This window comes from Heterodontus francisci, chromosome 23, assembly GCF_036365525.1.
Source record: "Heterodontus francisci isolate sHetFra1 chromosome 23, sHetFra1.hap1, whole genome shotgun sequence".
In the NCBI taxonomy this organism is placed as follows: Eukaryota; Metazoa; Chordata; class Chondrichthyes; order Heterodontiformes; family Heterodontidae; genus Heterodontus; species Heterodontus francisci.
This window is the reverse complement of record NC_090393.1, coordinates 57,555,289-57,575,424: the sequence shown is the minus strand read 5'-3', so window position 1 is coordinate 57,575,424 and position 20,136 is coordinate 57,555,289. Positions and strand designations below refer to the sequence as shown.

At 42.4% G+C, this 20,136-nt stretch overlaps 1 protein-coding gene across 1 annotated transcript in view; it reads left to right on the top strand.

Moving 5' to 3' along the window:
* The window catches only part of gcn1 (GCN1 activator of EIF2AK4), a 160,775-nt gene that overhangs the window by 139,141 nt on the left and 1,498 nt on the right, over positions 1–20,136 (top strand). Inside the window, exons 55-57 of the mRNA XM_068055358.1 lie at positions 1,300–1,448; positions 9,073–9,180; positions 15,727–15,945. Of these exons, the coding sequence (XP_067911459.1) occupies positions 1,300–1,448; positions 9,073–9,180; positions 15,727–15,945 (476 nt within the window). The remainder of the gene's footprint in view (positions 1–1,299; positions 1,449–9,072; positions 9,181–15,726; positions 15,946–20,136) is intronic.

The following is a 20,136-nucleotide window of genomic DNA, read 5'->3' as shown; positions in this document are numbered from 1 at the left end:
CATATGGAATGCTTTCCTTTATTGGCCGAGGTATAGAATACAAAAGCAGGGATGTAATGCTGGAACTGTATAAAACGCTGGTTAGGCCACACCTGGAGAATTGCGTACAGTTCTGTCACCACATTACAGGAAGGACATAATTGCTCTGGAGAGAGTACAGAGGAGATTTACAAGAATGTTGCCAGGGCTTGAAAGTTGCAGCTATGAGGAAAGATTGGATAGGCTAGGGTTGTTTTCCTTAGAACAGAGGAGGCTGAGGGGTGACTTAATTGAGGTGTACAAAATTATGAGGGGCCTAGATAGAGCAGACAAGAAGAACCTGTTTTCCCCTAGCGGAGAGGTCAGTTACCAGGGGGCACAGATTTAAGGTGATTGGTAGAAGGATTAGAGGGGATATGAGGAAAAGCTTTTTCACCCAGAGGGTGGTGGGGGTCTGGAATTCACTGCCAGGAATGGTGGTGGAGCCAGAAACCCTCAACCCTTTTAAAAGGTACCCTGACATGCACCTGAAGTGCTGTAACCTGCAAGGCTGGAAGGTGGGATTAGATTGGGTGGCTAGTTTTTTTGGCCGTGCAGACACGATGGGCTGAATGGCCTCCTTCTGTGCTGTAATTTTTCTGTGGTTCAAGTCTTTTTTACATGTAGGATGTGCTCGAATCCTGTGTTGGAGTCCAATGGCAGAGCTTTTAAAGGTACTCAGACAACTCTTTCAAATTGCCTCCTCTACTGCTTTGTCAAAGCAGAACTCTACTATTGTTGTTGTCATCACTCACTTACAGGACATTTGAAATTAGTTTATTGTGTGTGTCCTCAGTAAAATTCTCAATTTCACACACACTCTATCATAAGCTAAATTTGGAGAATAATTTTCCAGATTCTGCATTTAATGTTGGGATCAATTTATATGTCACAGCTGAACATTTTGACAGTAGAAGGAAGCCAGTGCTCCTGGAGATTCCAAAAGTATATATTTTTTTAAAAACTGACTTCATGCTTGAAGAAAAAATGCAACAGGTGGACTCAGGTCCTGTACCTCAGTATCCTTGTGGATAATACTGCTGAGTTTGTCCTCAGGCAATCACTGAGGACTTGAGCACTATCATTAATTACAGTTATTGTTTTCCACCAACGAGACAGTGGTCATTGTAGGGAGAATATTTTTATGTTTAGTTATAAAGAGCTTGTATCACAGATAATAGCTACTTTTCTGATTGTCGATTTTAAAAAAAAAAGTTTTTCCCAAGTACAGGTAACTGCTCTGTGGGTCGAATTATTAACATTACAAGTTCTTTTTTTCAGCTGATGTGTCGGGTATTGACTGGATGGTGAGACATGGACGGAGTGTGGCTCTCTCAGTTGCAATGAAAGCGGCTCCCAGCAAGCTTTGTTCACCCGAGTACAACACTAACGTACTGGACGTAATTGTTGCCAGTGCTACAGCAGATCGGGTAAGCAGCAGTGGTCATTTTTCTCTAGTTTGTTAAACCTTCATGCACCTCAGTCGGTTATCCTGCAATCTTCTCTGCTCTAAAATAAAAGGAAAATACTGTAGATACTGGAAATCTGAAATAAAAACAAGAAATACTGTAGGTCTGGCAGTATCTGTGGAGAGAGAAACAGAGTTAATGTTTCAGGTCAGTGATCCTTCATTAGAACTGGCAAAGGCTAGAAATGTAATAGGTTTTAAGCAAATAAAGCGGGGGTGGGGCAAGAGATAACTAAAGAGAAGGTGTTGATAGGGCAAGGTCACAGAGAATAACTGACCAGAAGGTCGTGGAGCAAACGGTATGTTAATGGTGTGCTGAAAGACAAAGCGTTAGTGTAGAGAGGGTGTTAATTGACAGAAAAATAGAACAGCCTGGCCCAAAGCACAAACATGAAAAAAAAAGCAGTGGGTAAAAAAAAAAGAATGATGAAACGAAATAAAATAAACAAATAAAGAAAAAAAACTAGAAATAAAAAGTCGGGGGTGGGGGAGGGGGCGGAAGCCGTCATGCTCTGAAGTTATTGAACTCAATGTTCAGTCTGGCAGGCTGTAGCGTGCCTAATTGGTAAATGAGATGCTGTTCCTTGAGCTTGCATTGATCACTGGAACACTGCAGCAATCCCAGGAGATATGTGGGCATGAGAGCATCTTCTCTGCTCTGTTGGGAAGAAAACCTGAATTCGCCATCCACCATCTCTGGTGAAGCTTGTGCATCTTTTCCATTGCTTTTATTTCCTTTTTGGTTGGGCGCTGAAATCTGTACATATTATTCGAACTGCAATTATTACAATTCAATGTTCCCTTTTTGTTTTTTCTTCTATTCCTCTAGATACGCAATCAAGAATTCTGTTTGCCTTTTCTTGCAATGCCACTTTTAATGACTTGTGTACCTGGACATTCAGGACCATCTGCTCCTCATTTAAAATCTTGTTATTTGTTATACTTGCCCTTTTTCTTCTAAAATGCTTTATTTAAATTTCTGTACGTTTTACTGTATCTGACCATCCTGCATTCTTTCACAGTCCTCATACAATTTGCTATATCCCCTTATTGATTTCATCAGTATTCAAATCCAGATTACTTGCACCTGCACATGTAGTAAATAATAGTGGCTCACCAGAGATCCCTGCAGAATACCACTGATTCTTTCTAGTTCTTTATTCTTTTGATTTCTTACTTCCAACTATCACTATTATCCTGCATAATTCCCTGTGCTATTATCTTTTCCGTAAGTGTCTTTATGGGTTAACTTATCACAAACGTTTTGAAAATCCATATAAACCACATCTACTTTTTTTTTTGTATCCATCTATCAAAAAATTCTATAAGGTTGTTCAATCATGATCTATTTTTTAGGTATCCATGCCGGCTGACCCTGGTTAGCATCTGTTTCTCCAAGTGCTTGGTAATTTTATCCCATATCGGTTTACCAGCAACTGAATTATGACTAACTGGTCTGCATCTTCCAATTTATCCATGTCTCCTGTTTTTTTAAAAATAAAGGATGTCACGTTCACCACTCTCCAGTTCTGCTGACAATTTTCTATTGCACAGAATTTTAACATTGTCCGGAATTTTATGCCGCCTCAGTGGGTCAGATGGTGGCGTGGGGGCGGCGTAAAATTGAGCGGCAGGCTCCAGGAGGCCTAACCTCCTCCTTCCCCACCACCACCCCCACCAAACAGAAGTCACTCCTCATTTCCCCAAACGGGATTCGAAAGCGCGGCATTACCAGCCGCTGGAATGAAGATCGGAATCTGCTCTCAGAATCGCTGCGGTTGGCATGTTAATGAAAGGTAAGTATCTATTTGCATATTTTAATGCAGGTTCTGTCGCCGAGTGACAGAGGGGCTGCCACGATGCCTCGCCGCCACTGAGATCGATACAGGCCCTCCTGGCGTCGGAGAGCCTTTAAAATCCGGCCAAGTCAGTTTTTCATACCTCTTCAGAGTTAATCCATAATTTGTATCAATGCGCATCTGGTGTGCATGATGCTCCTATAAGCTTGCCTTCAATCCTTAGGGGTCCTATGCTTACCTTAACTGTCCTTTAATAATCTGCCTACAGATGGTCTTTTTTTAATTGTCCTCTCTTATTTTCTTGGCTGATTTTGTTAGCATTTTAAATCTCTCTTTATGTAGTTTCCCATGTTATGCATGATCTGTCAGCACTAAAAAATTTGTTTCAAATTTGATCCAGTTTCCCTATTTGTCTGTTTCAGTCCAGGCTTTGATATACTTGTTTTTTTGATGCACTTCAATTTGTACCTTTCCAATTCTTGTTTAAATACTTCCCATTGTTGGTCCATTTGACGAAGTGTCCTTCCAGTTTCACCTGGACAAGGTTTCTTTTTAATCTTAAAATATTTTTCCAGTTGATTTTGCTTCTTTCTCTCTTCTTGGGTTGGACATAATTATAATGTCATCACTGTCCCCTAAATACTCAAATATTTCAGAAAGTCTACTTCATTACCCCAGAACAAGGCTGCTTCCATGTCGGAATAGCCACACATCAACTGAGGATGCAGTTCTAAGAACATTGCAAAAATAAACCTCTGCATTTTCACTGCGCCTTCCCTATACCAGTATAGTTTTGGATTATTAAATTCTCTAATTATAACACTATTGTTAATGCATGCTCCTCCATAACATTCATTTTCCACTTCCTATCCACTGTTTTCAGCCCGTACCATACCCCTAGATAACCAATCCCTTGCTGTTCTTTAGCTCAATCTTATTTACATTACTTTAGTGCAATGATAGGGTCTCTAATTAATCCAGCCACACCTTCCTCCCCTTATTCCATTCCTAACCTGCCTGACTCTTTAATACCCAAACTATTTACTTCCTAATCCTGACCCAGCTGCAGTCACATTTCAGTTATTGCCATTATGTCATGATTTTTTATTTCCTGCAATGATTCTGGTTCCCCAATTTTGTATTTTGGGCATTAATATGCATTTAAATTTAGATTCCTTTCTTGGTAGTTTTTCTTCCTGCCTTCCCATCTGATTTTTGTTTTAAACTATCTTGTCCTGGTTTAAGTCTTCTAAATTTTCTTCCACCCTATGTCCTACGCACTTAACGTTTGCTTTCCCTTCTAAGCAGCTGTGCTGCTGATTTCACTTTTCTTTTCCCCTACCATATTAGATCCACACAGCTTTAGTTAACATCAACAACTTACATTTATATAGCGCCTTTAATGTAATAAAACATCCCAAGGCGCTTCACAGGGCCATTCTAAAACAAAATATGACACCAAGCCACAAAAGGAGATATTAGGGCAGATGTCCAAAAGCTTGGTCAAAGAGATAGGTTTTAAGGAATGCCTTGAAGAGGGAAAGCGAGGTCGAGAAGCAGAGGGGTTTAGGGAGGGAATTCCAGTGCTTAGGGCTGAGGCAGCTGAGGACACGGCCACAAATAATGGAGCAACTAAAATCGGGGATGCTCGAGAGGCCAAAATTAGAGGAGCACAGATATTTCGGAGGGTTGTGAGGGCTGGAGGAGATTACAGAGATAGGGAGGAGCAAGGCCATGGAGGGATTTGAAAACCAGAATGAGAATTTTGTAATTGAGAAGCTGCTTGACTGGGGGCCAGTGTAGGTCAGCGAGCACAGGGGTGATAGGTGAACAGGATTTCGTGCAAGTTAGGACACAAGCAGCAGGGTTTTGGCTGACCTCAAGTTTACAGGGGGTAGAACTGGGAAATCGGCGTTTACCATAGTCCTGTCTGGAGGTAACAAAGGCATGAAATGAGGGTTTCAGCAGCAGATGACCTGAGGCAAGAGTTGACCTTCCCTTGATATTTTTCCAAGCTCTGTTCAGGTGTAGACTACCTCGGTGGCTGTTCCTATACTGGATAGCCTGTGGCAATGGTAGATACAGAGGTTACTACCTTTTGAAGTCCTGTTAATCTATGGCCTGACTCCTGGAAAGAAGAAAGAGAGCTCTTTATATAGCACCTTTCACATCCTTGGGATGCCCGAAAAGATTTCACCGCTACGAATTAGTTTTGAAATGCATTCAGTATTGTTATACAGGCTTATGCAGCAGCCAGTTACATGCAGCAAGGTTCCGCAAACAGCAAATGTGATAAATGAAGAGTTAACTCTGTTAATGTTATTGGTTAAAGGAGGAATGATGGAAAAGGCACTAGGAGAACTCCCTGCTCTTCAGATAGCCTCATGGGATGTTTTATATCCTCCTGAATAGGTATCTGAAAGATGGCATCTCTGACCATGCAGCATTCCCTTAGCCCTGCACTGAAGTGTCAGCCTAGATTGTGTGTTAACACCCATAGTGGACCTTGAACCTATAAACTCCTTTGAAAGGCCTGAATCCTATTCTTTCCTATCTCATTGATTCTGACATGAACCACGATGTCCGACCATTTCTCTCTCAAGTGTTTCTGCTGTTTTGTCACTTATACTGAGAAGCATCACATTGTTCTGAACTCAAGTTTACAGTTGCAGACCAACAGCAAAAAGTTGCACCTTTATTATAGTAAAACATCCCAAGGTGCTTCACAGGAGCATGAATAGACAGAAAATGGCAGTGAGCCAAAGAAGGAAATTTTTAGGACAGGTGACTATAAGCTTGGTCAAAGAGGTAAATTTTAAGCAGTGTCTTAAAGGGGGAAAGAGAGGTGGACAGATTTAGGCGGGGAATTCCAGAGCTTAGACTGAAGGCACAGCTATCAATGGTGAGATGAAGAAAGGGTATAATGCAGAAGAGGCCAGATTTGGAAGAATGCAGAATTCTTGGTAGATTGTAGATCAGTAGGAGGTTACGGAAATAGGGAGGTACGAGATATTGGAAGGATTTGATAAGAGATGAGAATCTTAAAATCAAGTGCTTGATGTGGTACAGCCAGATGTGGCAGTGAATCGCTAAACCAATTGTGCACCATAAATGTTCAAATCAGTATCTAATGGATTTATGGAAGCAAAAGTAGATTACCATGACAGGAGGAGAAGGTATCTTCTCCCTATAGAATCTTCTTTTATCACTCTTTCTGCACTTTGGCAATCGTTTCTCCATGGTGGACTGGTATTGCTTTTGGCTGCCCTCCACAAATTCTTGCCCATAGAACAAGTATTCAGCATTGGAAATATTTGCTAAGAAAGTGCCTTCGGGTCTGCACTTCCTTCATATTCCACTTCTCACCCCAATGCAATGATGACTCATTTTTAATCTGTCTGCTACCATTCTGTCTACCTGTGAAGTGACCACCTCTTGGAGCGTGTCCTCCAGAAACCCTCGATCTCCTGTATGTGACTTCCACAAGCTTGAGTGACTACAGCGGGAGATACTTATGCAAGTATAAATCATCCAGAAACACTCACATCCAGTTATAGCTGGCCTGCCATTATAACTCTCCTAACCTTGAATTTATGCCATACAGAATATAAATAGTTTAAAAATCTAAAGTGAGTCTTGAATGAGTTACAATACAACCTTTGAGTACCTGCCTGTCTTGAGAGAGCTTTATTAAAAGAAAGTTACTGTAGGCTCCAATACAGCTCAATACTGTAACACTGAAGTCTCTCCCACAATGACAGTTGAATTTTAGATCGAACAAAGTTTTTTTTGCCAGCGGAGTGTAGTTACCCTGTCCCATCCACTTTTACTCCCATCGGTGAATTTTGTTCTTTATATTCCAGAATTTATCTTGCAGGAGAAGTATCAAAATTTTGAATGTACTCCATTCCTTAAATTTAACAATATCTGGTTAACTTATCTATGCTGGTTTTGTAATTTGCATTTGAGAACCACAAATCCTCTCTGGCAACTGATGCTACTGCCTCCCAATGACTCTTCCATTTGTGAAGTGTGTTCCTGACGCAGCTGAAGGATTTGTCCTGGCAACTCCTCATTTGGAAGATATTTTTTTTTATTCATTCATGGGATGTGGGCGACGCTGGCCAGGCCAGCATTTATTGCCTATCCCTAATTGCCCTTGAGAAGGTGGTGGTAAGCTGCCTTCTTGAACTGCTGTCGTCCATTTGGGGTAGGTATACCCATAGTGCTGTTAGGAAGGGAATTCCAGGATTTTGACCCAGCGACAGTGATGCCGGGGACTTCAAGAGGAGGCCGAGATGGATCATCAACTCGGCACTTCTGGCTGAAGATTATTGCAAATGCTTCAGCCTTATCTTTCGCACTGATGTGCTGGGCTCCCCCATCATTGAGGATGGGATATTTGTGGAGCCACCTCCTCCAGTTAGTTGTTTAATTGTCCACCACCTTTCACGGCTGGATGTGGCAGGACTGCAGAGCTTAGATCTGATCCGTTGGTTATGGGATCGCTTAGTTCTGTCTATCGCATGCTGCTTACGCAGTTTGGCATGCAGATAGTCCTGTGTTGTAGCTTCACCAGGTTGACGCCTCATTTTGAGGTATGCCTGGTACTGCTCCTGGCATCCCCTCCTGCACTCTTCATTGAACCAGGGTTGGTCTTCTGGCTTGATGGTAATGGTAGAGTGGGGGATATGCCGGGCCATGAGGTTACAGATTGTGGTTGAGTACAATTCTGCTGATGCTGATGGCCCACGGCGCCTCATGGATGCCCAGTTTTGCTTTGCTAGATCTGTTCGAAATGTATCCCATTTAGCACGGTGATAGTGCCACACAACACGATGGACGGTATCCTCAATGTGAAGGCGGGACTACTTTTTGGCCAATAGTGTTAGAAATCTGTTACAAATCCAGGCCTGCCATAGCTACTTGGAGTAAGTGGTATCAGTCAATCTTGGAAGCAGCCTGAGCATCTTAATTTTGCGGGATTTGACGCGCACTGGCCTACGTATAGTTGTCCAATAGATTTGCTTTGTGATCTAGGCTGGATATTTGTGGTTCTTCTCTTGTGTGGGCCAAGCAAACACTTGGTGAGACGAGGCTCAAAATGAATTGTTAAACTGCTTTATTTTACAGTAAGGTACCAAACAGCTGGTATGATCATACCCATGTAATTCCATAATATAAAATAAAGAACATGCAATATAACCCCACATCAGTGGATTGTCTTTCTTGACTTTGGAGCTTTCTAACTATCTTTTTGAATTTTCTACCTCCTTTCTCGGTAAAGGTTTTCACAGTTGCTGGAGATGAGATAGATGGTAGAAGGGAATGCTCGATGGACCAGCTGCTCTTCATTCACAGCTTTCTCTTTCTCAGGTTCTGTCAGAATTCACAGCCTCTCCTGTTCCAAAAAAAACCTCCCTGCCTGAATCTGTTTGTTTTCTGGCTGTTCATAACCAAGAAATAAGATCAATGACTTCCATGAGTGTGAGGTGTTTCTTACTTTCCAAGACAGGTTAATGAATTGCTTATGTAAAGTAATACATTACGTGGAGCTCTGGGGAATGTGGTAAGGAACTCAAAATGCATATCTTTTTTGTTTTCTTTTTATACATTGCAATTCACTGTGATAAGTGCTCAGGTATAAAAGTGCTGTTGGTGGGCAGGCAGTAGTAATCCTGGAAGAAGTTACTGTTCTGGTTTCGATGGGATCTTTAATTTGAGAGATTTAATATTCATCCAGTGCACCAACTCGAAAATTAAATGTCCTTTCATTTTATATTGCAGATTCCCATCGCTACAAGTGGAATCCGAGCCATGGGTTTCCTGATGAAACACCAAGTACAGGCCGAGGGTGGGACGGTGTCTCCAAAACTCATCATACTGCTGGTGAAGGTAAGACCTAACAACCCAGTCAGGGAGAATGTTCCCTAGCAGGGTTGCTAGTGATGATTAGGCTGAGCAAGAGCAATTTCACAAGAACTGGAGTGGGCATGTGTAAGACAGCAGAGTATTCAAATACAATTTAGCATTGACATGTCGAGCTGCATGATGAAACCTATGTGTGTTGATGTGCTTCAAATTTCCACTATAGAGAAGAACTTGCATCTCGTGGCTTCACCCCACTCCTCCCCCAGCCGCCCCCCCCCCCCCCCAAAACAAAATCTTTTGTATATTTAAATATATAAAAACAGACAACAGATTAATGAAGAATCAGAACCAGATTTTAAATAGGTGTTTCTGATTTTAAACATGTTGATGTGCAAAGATCTTTTGTGGTAGTATATATTATACGTGTAGACTATAGAGGTTCTTAATGCCTCAGCAATAAACATAGGTCACACCTTCTGATCTTGTGGCTTAACAGGTCCCACTTTAATAAATCAGAAACACAGAATCTAAAAGGAAAAATGTATTGAGATAGTTCTAAGGGGCTGCTGATGTTGAGGAACAGGGCAAGTGCTGGTAGATGGGAATGAACTTGGAGTGAAGAGAAAAAGAAAGTACATTCCAGGAGGTGAGAACTGGTACCAGCTAATGGGTTTCACTGCCGGGAGATGGGTTTAATGAGTGATAAGTGAGACCGCAGTAATTTGAGGCAGTGGGTGGTTTGTGCGTCAAGTTTCAATGGGTGGAGAAGGGGGCAGACGGCTGAGAGAAAATCTGTTCAGGCTCGCATCATACTTAACTGTCTTTTCTACAACAACAATAACTTGCTTTTATATAGCGTCTTTAACGTAGTAAAACATCCCTAGCCACTTCATAGAAGCATTATCTCACAAAATTTGACACCAATCCAACATGAGATAGTAGAACAGATGACCAAAAAGGTAGGTTTTAAGACCCTAAAGGAGGAAAGCAATTTAGAGAGATGGATAGATTTAGGGAGGGAATTCAAAGCTGAGGGCCTTGCAGCTGAAGGCACAGCCACCAATGGTGAATCAATTAAAAATCAGGAATGATCGAGATCAGAATTGGAGGAGCGCAGATATCTAAGGGTCATGAGGTGGAGGAAATTGGAGATAGGGAGGGATGAGGCCATGGAGGGACTTGAAAACAAGGATGAGAATTTTCAAAGCAAGGTGTGGCTAAACTGGGAACCAGTGTAGGTCAGTGGGCACAAGGGTGATGGCTGAATGGGACTTGATGCGAGTTAGGACATGGGCAGCAGACCTCAATTTTACAGAAGGTAGAACTTGAGAGGATGACCAGGAGTGCGTTGGAATACTCTGGTCCAGAGGTAACAAAGTTATGGGTGAGGGTTCCAGAAGCAGATGACCCTGAGGCGGCGCGAAGTTGGATGATATTATGGAAATGAAAATAGTCGGTCTTGCTGATGGCATAGATACATGGTCGGAAGCTCAGCTTGGGATCAAATATAACACCAAGGTTGGAAACAGTCTGGTTCAGGCTCAGACCGTTGCTAAGGAATGAGAGTTTGTGCTCCATGTCGGAAGCTGGGAACATTTCCAGTGTCCAGAACCGGCATGTGTGCAGCATGTGTGTCCAGCTGCAGCTCCTGGAAGCCCAGGTTTCAGAGCTGGAGCGGCAGCTGGGGACACTGTGGAGCATCCACAAGGCGGAGAGTATCGTGGATAGCACGTATAGAGATGGTCACACTGCAGGCTCAGACTCCACAGGCAGGAAGGGAATTGGTGACCACTAGGCAGGCAGTGCAGGAATCTCCTGTGGCTATTCCCCTGCAAAACAGATAAACTGCTTTGGATACTGTTGGGGGGAATGGCCTCTCAGGGGAAAGCAGCAACAGCACAATTTGTTGCACCACAGTTGGCTCTGCTGCACAGGGGGAGGAGTAAAAAGTGTGGGAATACAATGGTTATAGGGGATTCAATTGTAAGGGTAACAGATAGGCATTTCTGTGCCCGCAAAAGAGACTCCAGGATGGTATGTTGCCTCCCGGGTGCTATGGTCAAGGATGTCTGAGCAGTTACAAGACATTCTGAAGGGGGAGGGTGAACAGCCAGTGGTCGTGGTACACATTGGTAAAACGACATAGGTTTAAAAAAAAAAGGATGAGGTCCTAAAAGCAGAATTATAGGGAGCTAGGAAGTAAGTTGAAAAGTAGGACCTCAAAGGTAATGATCTCAGGATTACTACCAGTGCCACGTGCTAGTCAGAGTAGAAATAGTAGGATATATCGGATGAATACATGGCTGAAGAGATGGTGTGAGGGGGAGGGTTTTAGATTCCCGGGACATTGGGACCGGTTCTGGGGGAGGTGGGACCAGTACAAACTGAATGGGTTATACCTGGGCAGGACTGGGACTCCTAGCGGGAGTATTTGCTAGAGTGGTTGGGGAGGGTTTAAACTAAAATGACAGGGGGGTGGGAACCTTTGCATGGAGTCAGAGGAGGGGGGATCAAAGACAAGAACAAAAGACAGTAAGGGGAATAAGAAAAGTGATAGGCAGAGAAATCAAGGGCCAGAATCAAACAGGGCCACAGTGAAAAATAGAGGGAAGGGGACAGGTAATGTTAAAAAGACAAGCCTTGAGGCTTTGTGCCTTAACGTGTGGAGCATTCGCAATAAAGTGGATGAATTAATCGCGCAAATAGATGTAAATGGGATTACGGAGACATGGCTGCAAGGTGACCAGAGATGGGAAATGAACATCCAGGGGTATTCAGTATTTAGGAAGGACAGACAAAAAACAAAAGGCGGTGGAGTTGCATTGCTGGTTAAAGAGGAAATTAACGCAATAGTGAGGAAAGATATTAGCTCCGACGATGTGGAATCTGTATGGGTAGAGCTGAGAAACACTAAGGGGCAAAAAACGTTAGATGGGGTTGTACGTCAATCCCCAAACTGTAGTGGTGATGTTGGGAATGGCATTAAACAGGAAATTAGAGACAAATGCAATAAAGGAACATCAGTAATTATGGATGACTTTAATCTGCATATAACTTGGGCAAATCAAATTAGTCACAATACCGCAGAGGAGGAATTCTTGGAGTGTATGCGGGCTGGTTTTCTGGATCAATACGTTGATGAACCAACTGGAGAACAGGCCATCTTAGACTGGGTATTGTGTAATGAGAGGAATAATTGACAATCTAGTGGTGCGAGACCCCTTAGGGATGAGCGACCATAATATGATAGAATTCTTCATCAAGGTGGAGAGTGACGTCGTTGATTCTGAGACTAGGGTCCTGAATCTTAGTAAAGGAAACTACAAAGCTATGAGGCGCGCGTTGGCTATGACAGATTGGGAAATGTTACTTAAAGGGATGACGGTGGATAAGCAATGACAAACATTTAAAGAGCGCATGGATGAACTGCGATAATTGTTTATCCCTGTCTGGCGCAAAAGTAAAACGGGAAAGGTAGCCAAACCATGGCTTACAAGGGAAATTAGAGATAGCATTAGATCCAAGGAAGAGGCATATAAATTTGCCAGAAAAAACAACAGACCTGAGGATTGGGAGCAGTTTAGAATTCAGCAAAGGAGGACCAAGGGATTGATTAAGAAGGGGAAAATAGAGTACAAGAGCAAGCTTGCGGGGAACGTAAAAACTGACGGTAATAAGTTTCTATAGGTATGCGAAGAGAAAAGATTGGTGAAGACATATGTAGGTCCCTTACAGTCAAAAACAGGAGAATTTATTATGGGGAACAAAGAAGTGGCTGACCAACTAAATACATACTTTGGTTCTGTCTTCACAAAGGAGAACACAAATATCATACCAGAAATGTTGGGGAACACAGGGCTTAGTGAAAGAGAGGAACTGAAGGAAATCACTATTAGTCGAGAAATGGTGTTGGGGAAATTGATGGGATTGAAGGCCGATAAATCCCCAGGGCCCGATGGTATGCATCCCAGAGTACTTAAGGAAGTGGCCCTCGAAATAGTGGATGCATTGGTGGTCATCTTCCAAGATTCTATAGACTCTGGAACAGTTCCTACAGATTGGAGGGTAGCTAATGTAACCCCACTATTTAAAAAGGGAGGTAGAGAGAAAGCAGGGAATTATAAACCAGTCAGCCTGATGTCAGTAGTGGGGAAAATTCTGGAGTCCATTATCAAAGATTTCATAGCAAAGCACTTGGAGAACAGTGGTAGAATCGGGCAGAGTCAGCATGGATTTACGAAAGGGAAATCACGCTTGACAAATCTACTAGAATTCTTCGAGGATGTAACTAGTAGAGTTGATGAGGGGGAGCCAGTGAATGTGGTTGGAATCGGGGTAGTGTATTGCGATGGATAGAAAATTGGTTGGCAGACAGGAAACTAGGGACAAATGGATCTTTTTCCGAATGGCAGGCAGTGACTAGTGGGGTACCACAGGGATTGGTGCTAGGATCCCAGCTATTCACAGTATATATTCATGATTTAGATGAGGGAACTAAATGTAATATCTCCAAATTTGCAGATGACACAAAACTGGGTGGGAGGGTGAGTTGTGAGGAGGATGCAGAGAGGCTTCAGGGTGATTTGGACAAGTTGAGTGAGTGGGTTAATGCATGGCAGATGCAGTATAATGTGGATAAATGTGGCGTTATCCACTTTGGTAGCAAAAACAAGAAGGCAGATTATTATCTGAACGGCTATAAACTGAGAAAGGGGAATATGCAGCGAGACCTGGGTGTTCTTGTACACCAGTCGCTGAAGGTAAGCATGCAGGTCCAACAGGTGGTTAAAAAAGGCAAATGGTATGTTGGCCTTCATAGCGAGAGGGTTTGAGTGCAGGAGCAGGGATGTCTTGCTGCAATTATACAGGGCCTTGGTGAGGCCACACCTGGAATATTATGTGCAGTTTTGGTCTCCTTATCTGAGGAAGGATGTTCTTGCTATAGAGGGAGTGCAGCGAAAGTTTACCAGACTGATTCCTGGGATGGCGGGACTGACGTATGAAGAGAGATGAAGTCGGTTAGGATTATATTCGCTGGAGTTCAGAAGAGTGAAACCTATAAAATTCTAACAGGACTTGACAGGGTAAATGCAGGAAGGATGTTCCCGATGGTGGGAGAGTCCAGAACCAGGGGTCATAATCTAAGGATACGGGGTAAACCTTTCAGGACAGATGAGGAGAAATTTCTTCCCCCAGAGAGTGGTGGGCCTGTGGAATTCGCGGCCACAGAAAGCAGTTGAGGCCAAAACATTGTATGTTTTCAAGAGGAGTTAGATATAGCTGTTGAATCTAAAGGGATCAAAGGGTATGGGGCAAAAGTGGGAACAGGTTACTCAGTTGGATGATCAGCCATGATCATAATGAATGACGGAGCAGGCTCGCAGGGCTGAATGGCCTACTCTTGCTCCTATTTTCTATGTTTCTGTGTGGTGGGGACCAAAGACAATGGCTTTGGTCTTCCCAGTATTTACAGGGAGGAGAAATTTCCACCAAATGGTGGATCTCCAACATTGGGGTTTCGGAAATCCGCCATTGACTTCTTCCTATCCAACAAAACCAGCTTTTAAAAAAAAAAAAATCACAACTGTCAGCTTCACAGCTGTCCCGAAGGTCAGAAACAGCAAGTCCTACTTAATGCTCACTTTGTGAATTGTAACAGGGGGCGGCACAGTGGCGCAGTGGTTAGCACCGCAGCCTCACAGCTCCAGCGACCTGGGTTCAGTTCTGGGTACTGCCTGTGCGGAGTTTGCAAGTTCTCCCTGTGACCACGTGGGTTTCCGCCGAGAGCTCCGGTTTCCTCCCACAGCCAAAGACTTGCAGGTTGATAGGTAAATTGGCCATTGTAAATTGCCCCTAGTGTAGGTAGGTGGTAGGAGAATGGTGGGGATGTGGTAGGAATTTGGGATTAATGTAGGATTAGTATTAAAATGGGTTGTTGGTCGGCACAGACTCAGTGGGCCGAAGGGCCTGTTTCAGTGCTGTATCTCTAAATAAATAAATAAAATTGCACAGACTAACTGTATTAAATGCTGAAATGTTGGAATGGTGATTTTATACATCTGCATTGGTCCACCGTCTTGACAGTAATTGAAGGTAAACAGAGGTAAAACTTCACATTTGAAGTGGCCTGGCAGCATTTACATTCATTACAGATCATTAACAGTGCTATAATTACGTGATTCCTTGTCAAGAAATTTTCAGACTGTTTTTTCTTTGGCTACTAATTTTCAGACCTCTGGCCACTCTCACCCCTGTATTTAGTTGCAGAAAATTTCTGCTCAAGTGTTACTGGATATCAGACAAGCAGTGTGACAATTTAAAGACAGTGAAGAAGTTATGAGATGGGTGGTGAGGTAGAACTGGATATTGTCAGCATACGTTTGGAAACTGACGCTGTGTCTTTGAATGCTGTCGCTGAGGGGCAGCATGTTGATGAGAAATAGAGGGGGCCAAGGATAGATCCTTAGGGGCACACCAGAGGCAGTATAAATATAACTAGTTTGAAATAGCCTTGTGTCTAGTTATTGGTCTGTTGATTGAGTACTTAATTCTCTAACTCTCACCATACAGAATTTGCAGAATTCATCAAGTGACGTGAAGCTGGTAGCAGAGAAAATGATCTGGTTGGTGAATAAAGACACTTTGAATCCACTTGACCCTCAGACAATCAAACCTATTCTGAAAGCCTTGCTCGACAATACAAAAGACAAAAACACCAGTGTGCGAGCGTACAGCGAACAGGCCATCGTCAACCTACTCAGGTTGAGGGAAGGAGAAGAGTTGTATCAGGTATGCAGGATACGAATTAGGAGCAGGAGTAAGCCACTTGGCTCCTCGAGCCTGCTCCGCCATTCAACAAGATCATGGCTGATTTGATTGTAACCTCAATTCTACATTCCCACCTACCCCAAATAACCTTTCACCCCCTTGCTTATCAAGAATCTATCTACCTCTACCTTAAAAATATTCAAAGACTCTGTTTCCACTGCCTTTTGTGGAAGAGAATTCCAAAGACTCTCAACTCTGAGAAAACAAATTTCTCCTCATCTCTGTCTTAAATGAGTGACCCCTTATTTTTAAACAGTGACCCCTAGTTGTAAATTCTCCCACAAGAGGAAACCTTCTTTCCACAACGACCCTGTCAAGACCCCTCAGGATCTTACATGTTTCAATCAAGTTGCCTCTTACACTCCTAAACTCTAGCAGATACAAGTCTAGCCTGTCCAACCTTTCCTCATAAGACAACCCACCAATTCCAGGTATTAGTCTAGTAAACCATCTCTGAACTATTACCAGTGCATTTACATCCTTCCTTAAATAAGGAGACCAATACTGTACACAGTACTCCAGATGTGGCCTCACCAATGCCCTGTATAACTGAAGCATAACCTCCCTACTTTTGTATTCAATACCTCTCGCAATAAACAATAACATTCTATTAGCTTTCCTAATTACATGCTGTACCTGCATGCTAAACTTCTGCGATTCATGCACTAGCACACCCAGATCCCTCTGCATCTCAGAGCTCTGCAATCTCTCACCATTTAGATAATATGCATTTTATTCTTCCTGCCAAAATGGACAATTTCACATTTTCCCACTTTCCCACATTATACTCCATTTGCCAGATATTTGCCCACTCACTTAACCTATCTATATCCCTTTGTAACCTCCTTATGTCCTCTTCACAACATAGTTTCCTACCTATCTTTCTGTCATCAGCAAATTTAGCAACCATGCCTTCGGTCCCTTCATCCAAGTCATTTCTATAAATTGTAAAATGTTGAGGCCCCAGTACTGATCCCTGTGGCACACCACTCGTTACATCTTGCCAACCAGAAAATTACCCATTTGTGCCTACTGTCTGTTTCCTGTTAGCTATCCAGTCTTCTATCCATGCCTGTATGTTGCAACCTACATCATGAGCTGCTATTTTCCACAGTAACCTTTGATGTGGCACCTTATCAAATGCCTTCTGGAAATCTAAGTACATTATATCCACCGATTCCCCTTTATCCACAGCATGTGTTACTTCAAAGAACTCCAGTAAATTGGTTAAACATGATTTCCCTTTCACAAAACCATGGTGACTCTGCCAGATTACCTTAATTTTCTCAGTGCCCTGCTGTAACATCTTTAATAACAGCTTCTAACATTTTCCCTATGACAGATGTTAAGCTAACTGGCCTGTAGTTTCCTGCTTTCTGTCTCCCTCCCTTTTTGAACAAAGGAGTTACATTTGTTATTTTCCAGCCTAATGGAACCTTCCCCGAATCTAGGGAATTTTGTAAAATTAAAACCAATGCATCAACTATCTCACTAGCCACTTCTTTTAAGACCCTAGGATGAAGACCATCAGGACCCGGGGACTTGTCAGCCCACAATTTGCTCAGTACCACTTCCCTGGTGATTGTAATATTCTTGAGTTCTTCCTTCCCAATTTACCAAATGATTTTACCATTTGTGTAAACAATATGTTAGAAAGGAGTCATTGCTTATTTGATCTTCTATACACTAGTGAATCTAACTTGTTCTTTAAGAAATGCTTTTTAAAAGTGATGTACTGTTGCTGGATCAGGTATCTGATTTTTCGTTAAAAGTTGGTCCGTTGAAGCTTGCCTCCTTTTCATCAGATTGACTGGTCCATGACTTTGACCAACAGTGATGCCCAGTTTCAAGATTTGCAACCTTGTTCTGAATCCTTTTCAGTAACTAACATTCCAAACAGAAAGACATTGACCTGAAAGAAGCAGAGCCTTCATACCAGGTCAGAGCCTTCCTTGTGGCTTGCCTAAATAGCAACTCATGTAAAATCATATTCCATGTGGACTCAGGCCATATTGCTTTCCAACTTAAACCAAACACTTCAGGACTATGTAGCTCTGAAAAGCAGTCAGAAACTCAAATGAGGTTACCAAGAATTTATTTTTATTCATTCATGTGATGTGGGTGTTGCTGGCAAGGCCAACATTTATTACCCTTGGTGATGAGTGGTGGTGAGTGCCTTCTTGAATACTACTGTATGGCTTGCCAGGCCATTTCAGAGGGCTGTTAAGAGTCAACCACATTATTGTGGATCTGGAGTCACACATAGGCCAGACTGAGTAAGGACAGCAGATTTCCTTCCCTAAAGAATATCAGTGGATTTTTACAACAATCACTATTACTGAGATTAGCTCTTTATTCCTGATGTAGTTAATTAATTGAACTTAAATTCCCTACCTGCCATAGTGGGATTTGAACTCATGTCTTTGAATCATTGGTCCACGCCTCTGAATTACTCATCCAGTAACATAACCACTATTCTACAGTACCCTCGAAACTTGGTTCTTGTGGCAAAGCTTCAACAAAAAAAATTGGCAGTACTTGTTGCAAGGGTCAAATTATTGACCTGTGGCATTGAACTGTTGCTCAGTATGCCAAGTAGAAAAATTACTTCAGATTTCATTATTTCCTTTCATACTCGGGGCCATTCACAGACCTGAATAAAGCCACAACAGTACCAATTCTGGTAACTTTGAGCTGGAGACTGACTAACAGGTTCTCTAACTTGTTGGATTTCAGTATTAATCATTCATTTAGATACTATGCAGATTAAACCAATTTTCTGAGATGAAGGGCTAGATATGCTGTACTGTGCACCAGAGCTTGCATTGGAGGGAAGGTGCATCACTTGTCAAGGCCAGACTAATGCATCCTGAATACCTAAGGGAAGCTTTTGCATTCAAATCTCACAACACTAAATGGAAACGATTTGTTCCAGGGTAATGAATACATAAATATCTATGATATTTACTGGAGCAAGATCTACCACCCAGTTCTTTCAATATACAGGTGGAAGTTATTGTAACTCAGCTCGATCCATGAGTAGTTAATTTAGCTGGTATCCAGGTTCATGGTAGGCATCAGAAAAATGAAACCATTTCTGTACCGTTGCAGCCTGAAATTTGAATCTTATTGTAGACAAACATAGGTGCTTTCCTGAAACAGAGTGCTGAAATTTTAGCTATCCTTGCACATCTTCCTTTTGTAGATTTTCACCAAATTTTAACATTCTACGCAGATAGAGCCAAGGACATTTGCCAGTGTGTAGGCCATTGGCTTCATTTGGCCTAAAATGTTTAGGAAAGCCCATTTGTTATGATCCCTATGGAGACCACCAACAAACGAAAAGAATCAAATCCATTGATTGACCCCAATTTAGGAAACCAAACCAGACAAGATTTCACTTTTTTAAATTTTACTTTAACACTGCAATCAAAACGAACATAAATTAAGCATGAAGCAATAGACCGATCAGTCAATATATACGTTACAAATTACCTTAACTATCAGATACAACAGAGATGGGTCTCCTGATTTCACTGGGCGGTCCACATAGCATATATGGTAACGATTACAGTCACAAAGTTCTTCACAACTCTGAAGTTACTCAAGTAGATTTTCAACTCTCTTCAAGGATTTAGCCACTATTCTCTTCCAATGGCAGTTCCCTCTCAATCCGAATTCTATAGGTGCAGCCTTCACCATAAGGCACACTTCCCCAGAATCTCCTCAGCTTTGCTTGCGACAGTCTTGATGGCATGGATTGACCAGTCTTCCCTTTATCCAAGTCCTTCAGTGACAACCTGTGCACTGTATGGCCAGGTCTGGTTAGTCGGCCATAAGTAACAGAAACAGATCCTGGATTTAGTCTGCACTTTCTTCTGTTTGCTGGCACTCCTACCTCATCTGCCTGATCTCAGGAGGACCAGGTCTCCTTTTATCTGGTTCTAACCAGTGTCAGTTTTCCCAGAAACCTGAAGTTGTTTTTCCAGCTTCTGTTTCAGTTTTGGTTTCTGTTTCAGTTTTGCTTTCCATTTTTGTTTCAGTTTTATTTTATTTTTTATTTAGAGATACGGCACTGAAACAGGCCCTTCGGCCCACCGAGTCTGTGCCGACCATCAACCACCCATTTATACTAATCCTATATTCCTACCA